This window comes from Myotis davidii, unplaced genomic scaffold, assembly GCF_000327345.1.
Source record: "Myotis davidii unplaced genomic scaffold, ASM32734v1 scaffold945, whole genome shotgun sequence".
Classification (NCBI taxonomy): domain Eukaryota; kingdom Metazoa; phylum Chordata; class Mammalia; order Chiroptera; family Vespertilionidae; genus Myotis; species Myotis davidii.
In genome coordinates, this window is record NW_006296434.1 from 155,330 (window position 1) to 175,640 (window position 20,311).

The 20,311-nt window shown below is 37.0% G+C and overlaps 1 protein-coding gene across 3 annotated transcripts; it reads right to left on the bottom strand.

Moving 5' to 3' along the window:
* Positions 1-20,309, bottom strand: SGOL2 (shugoshin-like 2 (S. pombe)). Of its 3 annotated transcripts, none has more exons than XM_006771805.2 (9): positions 20,233-20,309; positions 17,543-17,677; positions 15,085-15,260; positions 14,204-14,281; positions 10,969-11,054; positions 8,868-9,097; positions 4,718-7,903; positions 2,612-2,759; positions 1-125 (listed from the first exon to the last, which is right to left on the bottom strand). In XM_006771805.2, the coding sequence occupies exons 2-9, from the start codon at positions 17,673-17,675 to the stop codon at positions 110-112; spliced, it is 4,053 nt and encodes a 1,350-aa protein (XP_006771868.1). In that variant the 5' UTR covers positions 17,676-17,677; positions 20,233-20,309; the 3' UTR covers positions 1-109. The 3 variants fall into 3 exon arrangements, with proteins under 3 accessions (XP_006771868.1, XP_015424642.1, XP_015424643.1); XM_015569156.1 differs by lacking the exon at positions 20,233-20,309 and adding an exon at positions 16,054-16,142 and having other exon boundaries at positions 17,543-17,621; XM_015569157.1 differs by lacking the exons at positions 10,969-11,054; positions 15,085-15,260; positions 17,543-17,677; positions 20,233-20,309 and having other exon boundaries at positions 14,204-14,282.
* Positions 20,310-20,311: the final 2 nt, after the last annotated feature.

The following is a 20,311-nucleotide window of genomic DNA, read 5'->3' on the forward strand; positions in this document are numbered from 1 at the left end:
AAAAGGCAGGAAAAAAAAACAACTTCACGTATTTCCTCTTCTAATTATATTTCTGTTTTGACTCATTATGATTTCGGAATTCAGAAAAGCCAGAATTCATAAATTCACCTCATCTTCTCATTTTGCTGCAATGTAGAAAAAAAGGGAAAATTAGTAACAACACAAAACAAATGCTTTTGCTGTGAAGCATGGAGAAAATTGCCGTGTCATACTAGTGCCATGTTAAGCTTTGCCATATTTCTGAAACTCTCTGCGATAGTGGGGATTATAAATAACATTTAAGAAATATTAATTAACAGATTTTATACATTACATGTTTTACTATAAGTTCCTTTTAACTACAAACTTTAGCATATATGCAAATGTATAACTTTAAAACAAATACATGCTGATATACGTACTTCCTGTTTCTAGTATTACCATACCCAGACTCCTCCAGTGTGTCCCATTCTGATCACAGCCTGCTAATCCCTCACAAAGTAACTGCTAACCTATATTGTGTTAATCTCTCCCTTGCTTTTCTTTACACTTTTAACCATCTGTATATTATACTCCTAAAATGTATATTATGTGGCTTTAATCTATGTGTGATCTTTATATTATTCTGTAGGTGATTTTCTATAATTTTTTATCACTAAATACCTTGACTCTTTTCAAGTGTCTCCTTTATTGAAGCATTAAACATTCTTACTGTATATTCTGTATCTGATTCTGCTATCTGTTGCTTTTGCTAATCTCTTGTTCCCTTGTGTGTTGTTCTTTGCTGTGAGCTGCTGTTTCATTTTCCTTGCAGCTTAATCTGTGGAAAATGTCTGGTGGACTGAGATGAAGAAGGGCTCCTCTAGAAAATATTTGCATTTGCTTCTAATAGACAACAGGGGGCACTACAGGTCAGGGGCTAATACTAAATCCTCAGCTTGATGTTTTTTTGTGACTTCCAGATATTGTGAATTACAGCTGCTATACATGAGGGTTTGGTTTTGGTTAAGAATTCTTAGAACATTTTTTACTCCTTAATTCAGTACCAGAGTTATTTCCTGGAGCTTAAAAAAAGCTGGTGGGAAGGTTAATTTTAGTTTGTTCTTTTATTCGAGAGTAGCTCAACTTTACTAAGGGAGATCCACTATTAGACTCTTAATTTTAGCTAAATCCTAGAGTCTGCCTTCTGTCCCCAGGCCTACAAGGCTGTGAATCCAAAGCTTAGGCAAAACGTCTTCAAGCAAAAGCCAGTTTCTGGCTCCACTTACCTTCCTGGCTTCGTCTCTAATCCGAGCTTTCTCACTTCTCTAATAGATACATTCAAGGAGTATTTTGCTTGTCTGTTCTGTTTTAATATTTTGTCCAGTAATTCTACTTTAGAGGGTTGATCTATTAACCTAGTATATAATGCTGCAAGAAGTGGAGTTATATATTTATGTTTTTTGGATGAAATACGTAACACATGGTCCCAAATTAGAAGGCATAATGGGTAAAAGGAAGGTTTCTTTCCCTCCTCTGTACTCCTCTTCAGAGCCAATAAGATACCCTTATTTTGGGTAATTAGATAGAACCTAATTAATTCTTTCAAAAGAGCTGCCATGGGGATGTTGTATTGATCATGTGCTGGTTACTGTTTTAAAATACCTATCAAAGCCATCATGTCTTTCATTACATAAAAGAAGCAAGCACTAAGATTGTACAGAGCCTGGCCTGAGTGGCTCAGTGGTTGAACATTGACCTATGAACCAGGAGATCATGGTTCGATCTCCAGTCAGGGCTCATGCCCAGGCTGTGGGCTCCATTCCCAGGGGGGGGGGTTAAAAAAATCAATAAAATATGTTTTAAAAAAAGTGTAAAGAAAGAAAAATTTAAGGATATTTTTCTCTTCCTTCTGAAAATATATCCTAAATATCATCAGGTTCTATAAAACAGGCTACTTCATTAATCCTTTTTAAAAATGAAATTTTGAATAAAACACATATTAAAGGCATTTGAACCGTTTTGAGATAATCAAGAAAATTTAAATAAAAATTGTCTATTAGATAACAGGAATTATTGACAATTTTGTTAGATGTGATCATTTTGTCAAGTTTTGTTAAAAACTTTAAGAAGTTCTTACTTTTTAGAGATATACACAGAAGTGTATATATCTTTATTTGCTTGAAAAATACATAACAAAAAAGACAGATGAAGTAAATATGGTAAAGTATTAATAACTGGTGAACCTCAGGGATGGGTAAATGGGGGAAGTAATATTTCTGTTCGCTGAGATATGTTTTAAGTTTAAAAAAGGGGGGAGGGAGAGTATTATTCTTTGAGGCCAAAGGACACATAAACCACTTTGAAAACCACTTCTAGGGAACAAGGTAGAAAATAAATTAAGGGGAGTAACAAATATGTAAACAGTGCTTTATAAATTATAGGCAACATCTTTTTTAAAAACTGTTCAAAGAATAAAAGAAGACATTTCTTCACATCTTACTCAGATTATACTGTGGTTGTTACACATCAATAATATATACTTTATTGATATTCAGAAGTGTTCAAATACTAATTCAGGAAGGGATTTTTGAAAGTGTGTATATTTGATAATAACACACTGAAATCACTCAAACCTCACTGAAACACTTACTCTTTGAGACTTGGCTCTTTCAAATTGAGAGGAGTGCACCTTCTTCGTTTTGGCAGCTCTAAAATAAGATCTTCTGACTTGTTCTCAGATGTAGCAGTATTATTTGAAACAAAATTGGTATTTGTCAAGTCCTGTAGTGTTCGACCACCTGAAAAGAATATTATTTTCACAAATATTTATAAACATTTTGAAATATGGAAATAGAAATGGGCTATTTAGTGGTTTGCAAAAATCACTGACAGCAAATTTTTAAACTTAACAATAATCAAGTTGTAATTTTAATTATAATAGTAGGACTACAATTATTTGTAAATCAGTTTTTCTCCAGCCTAATGTTGTAGTCCACAACATTTTAATTCAGAAATCACTTATAGGCTGAGAAAAATTCTTCACGGTCCAACTATTCACAGAATCCCACAAATTGCTGCATTCATTCAACATATGTCATTCATTGGCCACTCTGTGAAAGGCACCATGAAGAAGACAGAGATGAAAGATGGCTCTCGTCCTCTAACATGTCCTATAACTATGCACCTTTGCTTCAGTGTTCCTTTTACCTGGAATAACCTCATCCATCAAATCCTAGTGTCCTCACCCTCATGTTCATAACAGCATTATTTACAATAGACATGGAAACAACCTCAGTGTCCATGGATAGAATTGTGGCCCACAAATGAAATGCAGTATTATTCACCCAGATAAAAAAATAGGAAATCCTACCATTGTGACAACACAGATGGGCATTAAAGACATTATGCTAAGTGGAATAAGTCAAACAGAGAAAAACAAATATTGTATGATCTTACTTATATGTGGAATCTTAACAAAACCCAGACTCATAGAAAGAGGTCAGACTTGTGGTTAGGAGGCAGCGGAGAGGCAGGGAGGATGGGAAATTGGCATTAGATGGTCAAACTACTAGTTATCAGATAAAATAAGTACTAGGGGTGTAATGTAACTATAGTTAACACTGCTGTATGATATATAAGAAAGTTAAGTGAGTAAACCCTCAGAGTTCTCATAACAAGGAGAAAAATATTTATTTTCTCTTTCTTTTCAATGTATCTCTGAGAAGATGGATGTTAGCTACATCTGTGGTAATCATTTCACAACATGTATAAATCATGCTGTACACTTTAAATTTATAGTGATATATATCAATTGTTTCTTAATAAAACTGGAAAAAATCCCTGTGCTCCACACACATGTAGTCAAATGTTAGGCTCCCACTAGAAAATTTTAATTGATATGGGAATGTCTAATGTTACAGAATTTCTAATAATAAAGGAACATCCGTAGGATTCAATGTTAAGGGGGAAATGTGATATAAGTAATGTTTTATAGAATATGATTTTAAGGAAAAACCCATAGATTCAAGTCTGCATGCATAGGCTAGAATGTTGACTGCAGTTTTGAGGTGACTGTTTCTCCTATTATTTTCTGATTCTCTACTTTCAATTTTCTGTAGTAAGTGATATTTTAATAACTGGGAGAAAATTAAAAGTAAACCTTAAGGTAAAAATCCTACCTATCCTTTAGGGCCTAAAATGCTACCTATTTCATATGTCTTTGCCAGTTCCTTTAGTCAAAAGTACTCCCCATTATATCCCTTAGCATAATATGTGTGCGTCTAGTACAGCATTTACCACTGCATTTGTAACTTTTACATATATTTGTTCTGAGGAAAGGGAGTTGGTACTATTTATTTTTATTTCTCTAAAACACATAGAATAATGCTTTAATTACATTAAATATATACTGTTATCAAAGTCCCATGCTAAACAAACTTACAATTGTCATTGATAAAATCAATCCAGCACAATTGCTTATAATATATATGTAAAACACACAATTTCCTTCAAACATATGAAACAGGAAATTATCTGCCTAATGATATTACCAGACAAATCTGTGGGAAAAGCCAATCTGTTTTTTAGGTTATAAAGTCCAAGACATTCTCACCAATATCTTTCCAAAGTACTAAGCTCTCTTTAAATCCTTGGATCAAGCTAGTTTTTAAACTCCATAAAAGTAACTAGAAATACTTTACCAGTTAAGTGGGAAAAAATATGCTTTTAAAATTGATCACTTCAGGCATTGACCTACCTGCTCCTGATCTTTGTGTTCTCTGGGTGACTTGAAACGTCATCCCTGCCATCTCCTCCTGCACATCATCACTTACTGCACAGACTGGTGAGCTCTCCAGGGCGACATTTTTTTTTATCATCATATTTTTACTAGAACTACGCAAAGGTCTTGAACCCTCATGAACACTGTTATGAGAAGAATCTTGTACGTTAGGTGAATATATCTGAGATAAAGACTTAAACATCTTTGTATAAAAGTCTGGCTTAGTTTTCTCATTTTCCAAATTTTGTTCATCAGCTTGTTCAGATCCAACTGGCATTCTCTGACTGGTGTCAGATATTATGTGCATTACTTCATGGCTATCTGGAGAAGGATCTATTAAAGTCTTCCTTTTCTTTGATTTGGATGTCATTTTACTTCTTCTTTTGATCTGGCACTCTCCTTTCATCACTTCTGCAAAGGGGATATCACTTTTTTTATTAAAAGTTGTAGTGCTTTGCTTCAGATTCTTATGTGCTCCCATTTGGTTACTAGAATCAGAATCTGCTTCATTAGCAACTTGTTTTAAATCTGATTCTAAGGAGACAGATGTCTGTGAAGAATCTGTTAACTGAAAAATAGATTTTTTATTTTTTGCCAAAATATCCTTTGTCTTGCCTGATGATTCTTTCCCATTTTTTGTTTGTTTGTAAGGATTTGAAATTTGCTCACAATTTTCCTTTTCATCACTATTGATTTCCATACAATATTCACTGATAATACCTTGGCATTCAAGTCTCTGTTTAGATTCATGTACTTTAAAATCAAGATCTTTTGTATAGCTTTCTTGGCCATGCACATCTTTATCATTATCCCTATATATCTGGTATGCTTCCGAAATGGTTTCTGTCTTCCGATTCACTTTCTGCCTATTTATTTTTGAAACATTTTGTTGAGCAGGTTGTATATCAGTTACATACCTTTTCAAATCCAACATATTCAGGTTCTTATAATCATATAAATTTCCATTATCTTTGGTAGAAAGATAAGCTGATTGAAATTCATTTGTGACTTCTGGGTTTACAGAAATAGTTTCTTTATCCCTTTGGGTTGGGGAAAAAAAGTTACCATTTTCTGGGTCATGCACGCCTTTATTAAACTCACTTATTTGGTTCGTTTCTAAAATTATTTCTGTCTTCCGACTTCCTTTATCCCTAAGCCTCTTATTTATTTTGGATTCATTTGGCTTTGCAGGTAGCATCTTAGTAGCCTGCTTTTTTTCACAGTAGAGGTTTCCAGTCTCATAACAGAGGTTCCTATTATCTCTGGGAGAAGGATCAACTATCTGAAAATCATTTGAGTCCTCCAGGTTTTCAGGAATGATTTTGTTATCTTTCTGAGTTAGAGAAAATAGGTTACCCTTTTCTGGGTCATGTGTATCTTTGTCATCATTCTCATGTACTAGGTTTTCTGAAATTATTTCTGTCTTCCGACATACCTTTTTCCTAAGCTTGTCTATTTTTGATTCCTTTTGACCAGCAGTTTGCATATCATTGGCATGCTTTTTCACTTCCAAAATATTTTGAGTCTCACAATCAGACAGGTTTCTATCAACTTTGGTAGAAAGGGCAGGTGTCTGAAACTCACTTGCGTCATCTAGGTTTTCAGGGATGATTTCTTTATTCTTCTGGGTTAGGCAGAAAGGGTTACCATTTTCTGGGCAATACACATTTTTGTCCTCACATAAATGATTCACTTCAGAAATTACTACTGTCTTCCGGTTTACTCTCTGCCTAAGGTTACTAGCTTTTGATTTATTTTGCTGAACAGGAAACGCTTCGGTAACCAGCTTTTGTAAATCCAACACATTCTGGGGCTCACAACCACACAGGCTCCCATTATTGTTGGTGTGAAGAGCAGGTTTTTGAAACTCATTTGAAACTTCTAGGTTTCCAGAGATGATTTCTTTATCCGCTTGGGTGTGGATGGAAAAGTAACCCTTTTCTGGACAAAGCACATCTTGATCATTATCCCCATGTATTTGGTTCATTTCAGAAATGATTTCTGTCTTCCGATTTACTTTCTGCCTAAGCTTCTTAATTACTTTTGATTCATGTTGCTGAGCAGATTGTGCATCGGTCACATGTTTTTTCAAATCCAACGTATTTTGTGTCTCATAGTCACATAAATTTCCATTATGTTTGGTGGCAAGGTCAGCTGTTTGAAATTCATTTGTGATTTCTAGGTTTTCAGAAGTGGTTTCTTGATCCTTTTGATTTAGGAATAAGTGACCTTTTTCTAACTTATGAATCACAAATGTCTGTCTAGAAGCTTTATTTTTATCATAAGCTAGAGATGTCAGATCCATGTCAAGTTTACTCTCCTGCTGGAATTTATCAGAATTTTGGGAGAAAGAGTATGTTTCTTCTTGCTCATTTGTAACATGTATTCTTTTCTTCTTCTTCTTCTTTTTCTTCCCATTCTCTGTACTTTGTCTGTCATCTTGATCAAAGTCATTATGAAGGGTTATTGTCTTCAGTTTGTTCAACTGAGTCAGCTGTTCAGTACTGAAGATAGAATTTGGATCTTCTGAATCTCCACTGTCATTCAGGCCAACAGGTCTTTTTTCTGGTTCATTTTCAATCTTTTCCTCAACATTCATTTCTGAACTATTTTTAATTTGTCTCTTTGCTCTTTTCCTCTTTTTTTCAGAGCTTGAATCTTTCACTTTCCTGAAAGTTTTGGTTGCACAGTCATTTGGTTTATTATTTCTTTTATTTTTAGTGCCTTTTGAAACTGTAACAATTTGGCTTACTTCTTCACTAGCAGTTAAATCCATGTCAGTATCATACACAGTTTTCTGCTCCTGAAAGTCATCATTACCCTTAACTTGATTCATGCATTCTGTAGCAGGTTCACTTGCAGACTCAGATGAGTCAGGAAGGCACTGTATGTTTCTTTGCATTTTAATATTTCTTTCATTAGTATGATCATTTATGTTATTATTCCCATTTAATTCTGGGCTTAAAATCCCTTCTTGATTTAAATCTGTCATATAAGGATTGTCTGGACAAGGATTATTTGATTCCAGAAATGATGCAAGCTTTTTCCTTTTAGTTATGTTATTAAAAGATGGTATCTCCTTTTTGTGACTGATAGGCTGGGAATTTTTCATTTCACTCATTAGAGAACTCTTGGAACTTTGTTCATAGTGGGAACAGTTCTCTATAGAATAAAGGGAAACAAAATTCAGAAATAAGTAATGACAGGTTTATAATTTTAAACAAATTAGATTAGAAATCAAGCTGTTTTACAGAGGATTTCTAACCATGTGTTCTGTTCAACTACTTATAAAGAATCTATGCTGATAAAAAAAATAAAGTAGAAATGATGAGAGTATTCCTAAGTCACATTTTACATATGTATCAATGGAAAATAGGTATTGAGAATTTACTCTGCGTTGGCCCCAATAGTAAAGCCATTAATATATACATTTCTAAAGTGGAGGGGACCAGCAAATGACCCCAAATAACAATGATAACTCTAATAAGAACTACTATCAGAAGGCTACCAGCAGAAAGCTAGTTCCTATAAATTATATATGGAATGTACAAATATAAATTTTTAGAAAGGAAAAGTAATTCTAAGGTCCAAATTCAACATATCAATTGGAAAACCTATGGCAAATACATAAACAAGACTACACCACACAATTATTTTGAAATATCATCTAAATAAAATGTGTCATCATTTTCTCTTGCTCAACTATTATGCACACTCAAGTTTTTGCTTTACTACTAATTGGTTATGATTTTGTAAAAGTCACTACTCCTATCTAGACCCCCAATTTTCATATTTATGAACAGGAGAAAATGAAAATATGTGAAACTAATATGGTATCTTTCTATTCATAAGCTAATATGTTAAGAAAAGCTCTTTAGGCCAGCTCATTTCTAAATATTGTTTCCAGAGTAACAGTATCAGGCCAATGTGGAGCTGACATTTGTCAGCATACTGACTTTTAAATGAAAATTTTCATTGCATTTTAAAATGGTAGAAGTTAGCAAATCTGTAACATTAGAGATTTAACTTATTAACAGTTTACATACCACGGCTATCAAGAAGAAAATGTGATGAGTGTACTATTTAATACTGATACTCAAAATGAGAATTAAAAAAAAAATCTCACCTTTAGGAAGTATATCAATAATAGAAGAAATCTGTTCTGAATCATCTAAACAACACACATTTTGATTATTTTCTTTAAGACATAACTCCAAATTATACTGAGCTGGTAAAGATTGTCTTGTTGATACCAAAGTAGGAACATCAGATGATGTCTTTGATATAAAATTGTTGTCATGTTGCATTTTCTCTTTATCTTCATCATCATCATCATCATTTGAAGTTAATGGAACTCTAAAGGCAAGTGGGAATGAATGAAAAATTTTGCATTTTAAAAAATTAGAAAATGACATAGACATTTCTTTCTATAATCTATTTATGTAAGAACCAACCGCAACCTCCGCCCACCCCTCTAGGTATCTTTTTGTGTTCAATGAAGACAAGTATAGGTAGGAAGTAGGTAGTATCTAATAGTATAGAACTTAGAGTAAAACAAGATTGCTTATCTTCATAACCCCAGTGGCTCCAAAAGGAGATAACTGATATAATCACTGGTTAGGCTATTAGGGTAATAATAATGAAGTAAAGTCCAGGCATACTTTTAAACACTTGTATATAATATTTATAGTTTTCCTTAAATTATATGGAATGCCCAAAACTCTTCCTCTGGTTTCAAACAAGTACAATTGTATAAAAAGTTATGTGTGAGATGAAGTTTGTTATTTCCAAAAACATCCATGTAAACTGAAGCTGTATTCTACAGTACTTAAATCTATGGGAGTGGAAGGGATACAGAAATTCACAGAAATATATTGTTAAACTGACCTTCTTGAATTAAAAGAATGAAGAGTAACATCAAGGTAAGTGGGAGGGGGGCCAGCAAATGAACCCAAATAAGTGATATTACCTAGTTTTGTTCTATTATAAATAGTTCTGCTATTTCTATGCTTTTTGAAATGTATACACACATTTCTATTGGATATGTACCTGGTAGAAGCCCTGGGTTTACATATAGTTTGTGGCTTTAGGAGAAAGTTACAACATTCTTATTGTGTTCCCATTATTTAACATGCTTGCGCTTGAGTTTTGCAGATTTTCCTTATCAGCTTAAAGAAGTTTCCTGGTACTCCTAGTCTGCTGAAAGGTTTTTCATAAATGGCTATTGAATTTTATCAAATGCCTTTTCTATCACTATTGAAAAGATACCTTTCTCTTTTTTTCCTATTAATGTGATGAATTTTTTAATCCCAATCAAATATGTATGTGTACACATGCATTATGTAAATGGACAAGTTGATTCTAAAATGCACATGGATATGAAAGGGCCAAGAACAGCCAAGAGATTACTCATGATCAAAAACATAAATAAATGAAATGGAGATTCATATTATCAAATACCAAGGCTTAGATCAGTGAGTTCAGAAACAGATGCATACACATCAGGTCACCTGACTTATGAAACAGATGATACTGCAATGAGGTGGGAAAAAGACGGTCTTTTCTAAATAAATGGTGTAGGTCAGTAGGATTTCCACATGAAAAAATAAACTATGACTCTTCCTTCACTATACCTCAAATTCTAGGTAGACTGAAGATCTAAATGTGAAAGGGAAATAATAGAGCTTAAAAAAAACAGAACACAGCATGACCTTCCAATTAGTAAAGAGTTTCTTAAAAGGACACGGAAAGTAGTAACCATAGGGAAAGGGGGGTTAATAAATACCCGCTTAGTTACTGAATAAGGGTAAGTTTCTTCAGAGCCCTGAAGACACAATCTGAGCAAGACTCACAGACCATCTCTTTCCTACCATAGTAGGCAACCACAGGTTGATAAAACTCAAACATTATATAAGACATACAAAATTATTGTGTTATATACAAATCTAAGTACTCTGAATCAATGTACTTAAAGCTCATGTAACTAAAGGTCCATCTGTGCCTCTTTCTTCTCTAGAATCTATGGGAAAGCTGAATATTATTTCAAAATATAAAACTAAATTCTATTATATTATGTCTTCAATTTCTTTTGCTGGTAAAATTTTAACAAGTAATTCATTATTAATTTTTAAATGTTTTTCTGTTTCAAGGAAGTGAACCAAATAAAACTTTCAAAGGCCACGTAGAGGTGTGCAGGCTAATATTTAACCAAGTTTTGAAGCAATTACCTTGCAAATGGAAGACGCATCGACATGCACTGTTTACTAATCCGTTTATTCTTGCTGGCTGGCGGTAGAAAGGGACTCTGATGGAACTATTTTGGGGGAAAAATACATAAAATAAAAAAGAACAAAATTTCTAATCTCATTAAATCATGTTTGCTATTAAAACATCAAATTATGCAAGAATACCAATACTAATGGAACAATTCTTGCATTAGTCTTTAATAGTTCAATGAGAATAATGTGATAAGGTTAAACACAGTTCATCCATAATCATGTCATCCAAAGAGAATCACTACTAACATTTTGGCATATAACTTCCCAAACTTTCTTCTATACATACAGATATACAGTGCATAGCCACACAAATATGATGTCTTTACATATACATAGTTTTGGATTCATGGTTGGGTAAAGAGCCAACTTAACTGATATGTGGATTTTGACTATGTGGGGGTTGGCATCCTTAACACCACACTGTTCAGAGGTCAACTGTATATGAAATATGCTTATGTCTACATATGTATTAAGTAATGTATTACTGGATATAATATACTAGAGGCCTTTTGCATGAAATTCGTGCACTTGGAGGGTCCCTCAACCCAGCCTGCGCCCTCTTGCAGTCTGGGAGCCTCAGGGGATGTCCGACTGACAACTTAGAGAGGCTCCCACCACCGCCACTACGTTCACCTGCTGTGAGCCCGGCTTCTGGATGAGTGGCGCTCCCCCTGTGGGAGCGCACTGACCACCAGGGGGGAGCTTCTGTGTTGAAAGTCTCCCCCTGGTGATCAGTGCACATCATATAGCGACCGGTCATTCCACCCTTTGGTCAATTTACATATTAACCTTTTACTATATAGGAGGATATTTTTAAATGGTCTTTTAAAATTCAAAGCCTGGGTGATTTTAATGTAGCTTTTAAATTTCTGCTTCTCTATATTTGCTAAATTTTCACATGTTTTCTGGACATGTTTTAATTATCTGATAAAGACCATAAAACTAGGCAACATACAAACATGTTTTCTTAGTACAGTGCTAACCTGCAATATAAATGGGTATGGACCAACTGACAACCTAATTTCAAAATTCACATGGAAATGCAAAGGACCTACAATAGCCAAAACAACTTTAAAAAAGAACAAAGTTGAAGGGCTATGGTAATAGAGACAATATAGTATTAACATAAAAACAGACAAATATACTTAAATACAAAATATAAAACAGACAAATGGGTCAATGAAATAGAACAGAGTTCAGAAATAGATACACATACATTTGGTCAATTAATTTTGGACAAGGTGCAAAAGCCAAATGGGGAGTCTAGACTTCCACACTCACCAGGCTATATACTAAGGCAACTTTTCTCCAAGCCAGGAGTACTATCAGAAAAGGCCAAGGGGAGAGCTGGGACATCTGGTGGCAATGAGTGCAGACTTCCTCCCCTGCAGCAATCTCAGTGAAGGACACATGGGGACTTTGGACTTCCACTCTTTTGTTAAGAACAAATCCTTTCTGCATCCAAATGTGGATTACATTAGACAATAAAGTACCTATTCTTTGGCTAGCTTTTATAAAAGATTCTGACAAAGGAGCTACACATTGACCACATAGGTTGAAAGAGTTCATATCTTCTTACCACAAAGACAATGGACTTAAGAGATTTCTAAATGACTTTAACAGTTTTTAAAGGACAGATTTGCAGAAAGTTAAAAAGTAATGATTGCTAACATTTATTGCACTCATCCTATTGAAAGAATACATGCTAGGCACATTTAATTCTTACAATAACTCCCCATTATTCATACCACGTAGATGAGGACACTGGGGTGCAAAGACTTTAAGGCTAAGGTCACAGAATCAGGAAGTAGCAGAGCTGGGATCTAAATATTGGCAATCCCATTTAAAACGCTACCCCCTGAAGCACTAACCTGCCTGCAGAAGCGAGTAAGAAATTTACCTACAATTGGGGCTTCACTGACCTTTCTTCAGTTTACGTACCATATATATTTTGCCTTCTCATTAGTTATCCCTTCAAAAGTTATTTTTCCTATTTAGATAATTAAATTTCACTCTCTTCCTGAAATTATTTTATTTTCCTTGTGCTAGATTATAAAAGATTTTAAACTATTTACATTAGAGCTTTTCTGCCATGTTTAATTTTCCTACTCTGTAATTTACATTTTTATGATTTTTAGGTTTCTAAGTTTTGTTTCTTAATTTTCCTAGTCTGTAATTTACCTTTTATTTTTATGATTTTTAGGTTTCTAAGTTTTGTTTTTGTTTTTTTGTCTGTTTGTTTTTTTAGAAAGTCCATTAATAACTTCCTTTATGGTTTCTGTTTTAGGTATAGAAAGAAAGGCCTCTCCTACCTATGTGAATTCATTTGTAATTTCTTCTCATTTTATATGACTTCCTTTTTTTACATTTAAGTCCATCTAGAATTTATTTTAGAGAATGGTATAGAGTACAATCTTCCTCTTTTTTCTTCTATTGTTTTTCAATTATGTCCATCTTTTTAATTTTCCAAATCTTAGAGAAAGTTCATTTAGGAAGTTACAGAGGTAGAAGTTACGGAGGTGAAGGATGGGCCCTGGGAGCTTAGGAGACAGAAGGGTAAAAGTAATGCACCTGGGGAAGAAGGAGGGGGGAGGAAAAGGCTCAGGTATGCTCCTGAGAGGAGAGCCTCCTGTCCATCTTTTTTTTTTTAATATATTGTATTGATTTTTTACAGAGAAGAAGGGAAAGGGATAGAGAGTTAGGAACATCGATGAGAGAGAAACATCCATCAGCTGCCTCCTGCACAACCCCTACTGATGATGTGCCCGCAATCAAGGTATATGCCCTTGACCGGAATCGAACCTGGGACCTTTCAGTCTGTAGGCCGATGCTCTATCCACTGAGTCAAACCGGTTATGGCCATCTTTTTTTAATAACACAAATTCTTTCCTAGTTTTAAATACTACCTTTCTACTATTGTCTTTCATGCTTTTTAGTGTGTTTAAGGGCTATTAGGTTCAACTGAGCTATCCAATCCTGTGTTACTTTTAATCAAAACTAAATTTTATGTAAAAATTACAATAACCAATTATACGAAATGATAATGTTCTGTTAGCCCATTAATATTATCATTCCTTTGCACAAAGTTTAGGATATGAATCTCTAATCTTGATGCTACTTAACTAACCTCAACTATTCTCAGTAATGCTAAAAAACTGCACCGCTTACACACAATTCTACTTACCTCAGAAAAATTGCTCATTTCAATTGCAGTTATCAAACTATTGTTCAAGTGTGCTTCTATTTCTATAAGCTTCTTATTCTGTATATATAAAAAAAGACCCCTTTTAAACAATTAAGATTTGGCGTTTATTAAATCATACATTTATGAATACAATCAGCTGAGAAGACTTAAAAAATAACAGAGATAACATTGGACTAAAAATTGAGATTACATTGAGCTAAAAAGGTACTATACTGTATAGTTCAAATAGACACACATTTTGAATGCTTTTGAACTATCAATCATAAATTTTTCTACAAACATTTTTCTATCTTCTTCTAATAATACATTATATGGCAAGTAAACATAGTTGGTCAGTCACAGGAATTTAACCCTCAACTGTAGTAGGTAATTTTCCCATTTTTAAATTAATTTCTACTTATTTTATAGTTAGATCTATAGTTGCAGCCTAGGTTATCATTGGAACTTACTACCCTGTCTATGGACAGAGTTGCAAATTGGAAAGAAAAGCAACGACTACAATATTCATTCTATTTAGCTTAAAGTCAGGGAAACACTGGGGCTAGAGGAGAATACTAATACTCTGTGAACTCCCCTCCTTTCCATTCACCGGAGGAATTAGTAATGCACAAAGCTTTGCTTATGATAAGCTCTTTAAGGTTAATCAAGGTGTTATGCTGGTGTGCAGAGCCACAAGTAAATACTTAGAATGCAGACTTAAGACACCTATTTTATTACAGTTTGCCCATGAGCAATGTATGCTCTTTCAATAATTTTTCATAATAATTGGAGGTTTGAAAAACATATCTAGAGCTTCTATAGTAACATAATTAAGATTTTTAGTTATAATTTAGAATTCAAACATAATATAGTGTCCATACCAAATTATTTAGCTTTAGGCGAAGAAATGTGTTCTCAAAATTCAATTTTTCCACTTCTTTTTGTAATAACATCTTTTCAGTTGCCATTCTTCGAGAATTCTCTTTTTCTCTACTAAGAGCCTGAGCTAATGCCCTGTTGTTGTGCTTTAAAGATATTTTGAAAATAGAAGAATTATCTGTAAAAAAATTTTTAATAATTAATATTGAACATATACCTTAACAATTTTTCATATTCCTTAATAAAATCCTTTTAGACAAAATGCATTTTACTTTATAAGTTTTAACTGAAGGTTGGAAAAGAGGGGACTGACAATACAGATGTAGTTTTGAAAAAAATGTACTTAGAGTTTGGAACTGAAGAAATAAAAGCCGTCCAGGTGATGAATAAAAGGCACGAGAAAGGCAGAAGGTCTGTGGATACATGCTGGGGTCCAACCCCAGCAGGTCCAGGGGTCCCCAAAGGTGTGGACGGAGTCGGCGAAGAAGGAAAGACTCAGAGGCAGCATTCAGTTGATCAGCAGCCTAGCCAGGATCTCTAGCCAAGTTCTGGTCAGGATCTCCAGCAAAGTTCTGGTTAGGATCTCCAGCCAGAGAACTTAAAGGTTAGTGCGTATCTTATCTCCATTCCAGGGAGTAAAGATTATATAGCTTAAGCATGATTATTCGTAGCTAAAGTGATTAATTACCCGCCTGGCAGTTAAGAGGTTTTATTACCTCACTAACTTCAGGGGAAAATCCCTACCTGGGGAAACAACCTTTCTCGGAGAGGCGACGTTGGTTAAAACACATAGCGCCAAGAAGGTGAACAAACATATTAAGAACAGTATGCCATATACGCCAGGTCCCTTGAAACAGCAAGGATGGATCGGCTCCCGGCAGATACAGAGTTAGGAAACAGGGCTCTACAGACACAGCATTCTAGTAATGAGGTCAGCCCCAAACACTGAATCTTGATACCTGCTGCCCTACCTTCCTTTTGCCTTTGACTAGGAGGTAGAATGGAGAAGCTGACCTGCAGCTCTAACTGGAGATGTCCCATAGAAATTAGGGTGGCCAGTCTGCGAAAAATTTAAAGCCAGTTTCTGTGGCTCCAGAATTGAACACATTAGTTAATGTTCCCAGAGTCCATTTTTTAAAACCTTGAGTGAAAGGGAGCATACTTACTACAATGTTGGATAATCACCTACACCTTGTGGAATACTTACTACAATGTTGGATAGATCACCTAAACCCTATGGGATATTCTACCTCCATCCCAAATATCCTCCCTCGTATATGCGGGCATCTACTACAATCTAAACCAGACCCCTCTCTTTACAAGCACTGTGTAAACATAATTTAAGTCAGAAATGCTTTCCCGTTGTAAGGAAAGAAATTTAATTATGAATTCCTTGGTAAATCTCACCTTAAATATAGTGTGCTCCCTGTGTATACTTAGAGCATACTCTTATCTTCATAATTTTGATTTACATGCCACTGAATAAAAATGTATATATGTAAAAATGTTTAAAATAATATTTTAAAAATACTCAGGGAAAGTCTGGGAATCTAAAAAACAGAGTCCAAAGAAGTACTTTATCTTTGGCACCGAGAAAGCAGTTTCCAACAGCCACCTCTGACACAGCAACGGAAACGCACTAGAACCAGTGGGACACCACAGCCAAAGGATAACCACCTTTTCCTGCTGCAGGCCTCAGAGTCAGCACATTCCTTCTTAGCAGCGGGTGTGCACCGGTCCTGCCAGAGAGCAGGAAATAGCCTCTAGAGGAGGTGGTCTAACACAACACATGGCCCAAGACACCTGGGTGGGAGCAGCATTATGACTGGAAGATACTCAGAAGGTTTGGCTCTTTCCCAGGCACAGTTACCCTCGGCAGTGCCTTCCCCACTCCCACTAAGGTGGGTATGACCCATTGAGACAATTTTCAAGAGCATTAAAAATGTATCTTGCGGAGTTTCCCCATTTCTTTCTTTCTTTTTCTTTTTCTGCCCTTCTGACACCCTAGATAAAGAATCCATGAGACCCATCTCTAAAGGGCTCAGTGCCCTCCTAATGAGCTTTGGCTATATAAGATCACCCACTACAGCAGCCCATGTGGGCCAACCCCTCTAGATGACCCATCAGCCAACTGGTACAGCACACCATAACGATCTACCACTTTTTAAGATATTTTCCAGGAATGGCGCATTGGTATTTTCCTTGCCATGTAGGAGGTAGCTGCCTTAGGCTGCACCAAGCTCACTGCTGAAAATTCAGCTGTCACCACTGGGGGAAAATCATCACAACCATTCAACTAGTAGGAGTTGAAGGAAACAGAAAGGACTGAAAGGAAAGAAAAGCATCAGTTAACAAAAATAGTCATTTTCTATACTTGATAAAATATAAAATAAAAAAAACTCATCAATTCTCCAGGGAAAAGTAAAAATGTGAGTATATGTACAAACCAATGGCACTTACTTATTATTTTTGTTTTGATTTTGGAGGCAAGAGAAACATTCAACTTAGCAGCCTTTGACATTCTTTTGTCTTTCACATGCCTCTTAATTCCTGAGGGGAAAAGTGATCCCATTTCTGTTCCTTGATAATCCATCACTGAAGCAAAAAAGAAAAGGAAGGAAATCATAGTATTGATTAATAAAAGATTTGAGTAACTGATACATTCTAAAAAGTAACTATCATGACAAATGATATAATTTGTCTGTACATACATATCAATAAAACCCCTTGTATAATCCCGGAAAGTATGAATGTAATTAAAAGTGGTTTAAAGTAGAATCCAAAAAAAAGATAAGTGACTGTTTTTCATTTAAACCTGTATTATTTTATCGTCATGCCAGGAGCCAGGCTAGGCTGGAGACAGAACACAGGACATGGCTGTATAAGAATGTATAATATGGAATGCATAATCTAATGTGGGTATAGGCACTCTTTGATACTAGTAAAGGGTGTCCCAAAATTCACGCAAGTAGTAATTGTGATAGAAAACACAGGTTTAATTAAAAATTATAAATTTTTTATTGATTCATAACATATACAGTATAGGGTTATGTATGGAATAGCATATCGGGTAAATGGCCTCCACGGCTTTGCTGGCACATACGCACTCTTTTGTTGAAATTTTCCACGACTGTTTTGCATAAATGTGGCTGAATTTCAATGAGGCTCATTTTCATCTTGATGGCTTGGTTAATCAACAAAATTGTCGCATTTGGGGTTCAGAAAATCCATGAGTGATTGTTGAGAAACAAATGCATCCACAACATGTCACTGTTTGGTGCGGATTTTGGGCTGGAGGCATCATCGGACCATTCTTCTTCAAAAATGAGACTGCTGAGGCAGTAACAGTTAATGGTGCTCGCTATCTCGACATGATAATCCAGTTTTTATGTATGCTAGCCCATACATAACCCTATTCTGTATACTTTATGAATCAATAAAAAATTTACAATTTTTAATTATAAACCTGTGTTTTCTATCAAAATTACTTCCTGTGTGAATTTTGGCACACCCTTTACAATGTATGTAGTGTAACCTTAGAGATATGCACAGAAGAGATATGCCTAATCGTATTTGGGGGAGGAGTAGGCAGGAAATTTAAACTTGTCTCTTAGAGTTATGGCCTATTTGATTAGCAAGAAGATATTCACATCATGACAAGAATGATGGATATAATACACAATGGCACAGAAAGTGATTAACTCTGCCTGGTCCAGGGGAACGGATCTGAAAAAGTTTTACGTAGAAAATACAGTTGACGTTGAGCAACCTGCTTGAACAAGACCAACCTCCCAAGTCCCCCCTCCCCTTCCCCAAGCCTCCTTGTCTCCACCTGCAGAGATCTGGAAGACACCCTGCCACCCCCACCTGCCTAACCCCCAATACTCAGCCTGTCCACCACTACCTACCTACCGAGTCCACAGGACTCACCTCACTAAGCCCTACACGTCAGCCACCACAAGAATCCCCAGACTCCCGGGCCACTCTCACCCCCCTCACCCTAGCCCCCCTTCAGGTCCGCACATCCCTCATTTGGTCCTGCGGTGGGGTGAAAAACGGTCCCCCAAAGCGATCAGGTCCTAATCCACGTCATTCTGAACCCAGTGTGGAACAGGGGTCTTCACAGGGTCACTGCGGATCTTGTGATGGGAGATTGCCCCGGGTTATCCAGCCAGGCCCCCGGATGCCATCGTGAGTATCCGCAGTGAGGGGGCCAGAAGCCGAGGCTGGCAGGCGGACACCAGACCCCGGAAGAGGTGAGGAACGAACCCTCCCTTCGGGCCTCCAGAGGGGCACAGCCCTGCAGACAGCTCGAGTGCAGCTCCCTGACACGCAGTGTTTGGACTTCCGACCTCCAGAGCTGCGAGAACATACATTTCTCTTGTTTTAAGCCACCCAGTTGGCGGTGGTGTTTTACAGCAGTCACGGGGAATGAATAGTCCCCCCATCTCACCCTTGTCCAACCCGCAGAGTCCTCTGGAACTCGCAACCCATCAAAACCTCTAGCCTCAGTCTCTCGCCTGGCCATCACCTAACGGTTGTTCCTCTGCGGCTCTTGTCTGGCCAGCATCTCAGCTGACCCCTCAATCAGGAACGCTCCTCTCCACACCCAGCTTCCCCGAATGGGATCCCGCATACAAAAGTCCTCGCTCCGGTTCCCTGCTGAAACACTCCCTGTGCCTCAAGCCTCAGTTCCAGTCCTGGGTACTCCCAGGCTCCCTCCCTCCGCCTGCACTAGCCTCCCTTCTACGCGGCGCCCCAAAGAGGGGGCTCCTTAAAGAACCCACGGGCGAGACCCTCCCACCATCTCGGAGCGGAGCGGCCGCCTAGAGAGAGAGCCCTCCTGCAGGGAGCTGACCTCCTACCTGGCGGCTCGCCCCGCGCCCCCGCCGGGCGTTCACATCCCGGGGACCAGAGGCGATTCAGATGCAAACTAGCCTCCCCTCCCCGCCCCCTAACAACAAGCCGGACGAGGGGTGCAGGGGCCGCGGTTCTGAAAGTCAGGGCGGAGGGTGGGCATGAGGAGCGCGGGTCGCGGTGCTCGGCGGACCCAAGACGCCCGAGGACGAGCCCGGGTGGTTCCGCCCGGGAAAGACACGGATCCGGCCGTAAGGGGCGGCCGTCCCGAAAGCCACCGGCCGCCGACTTACCGCTCCTTCAGAGTGAGGGGCACCAGCCCGCTCCCGGAGCTGCGCGCCGCGGCCGAGGCTCCGGTTCAAACCCCGCGGC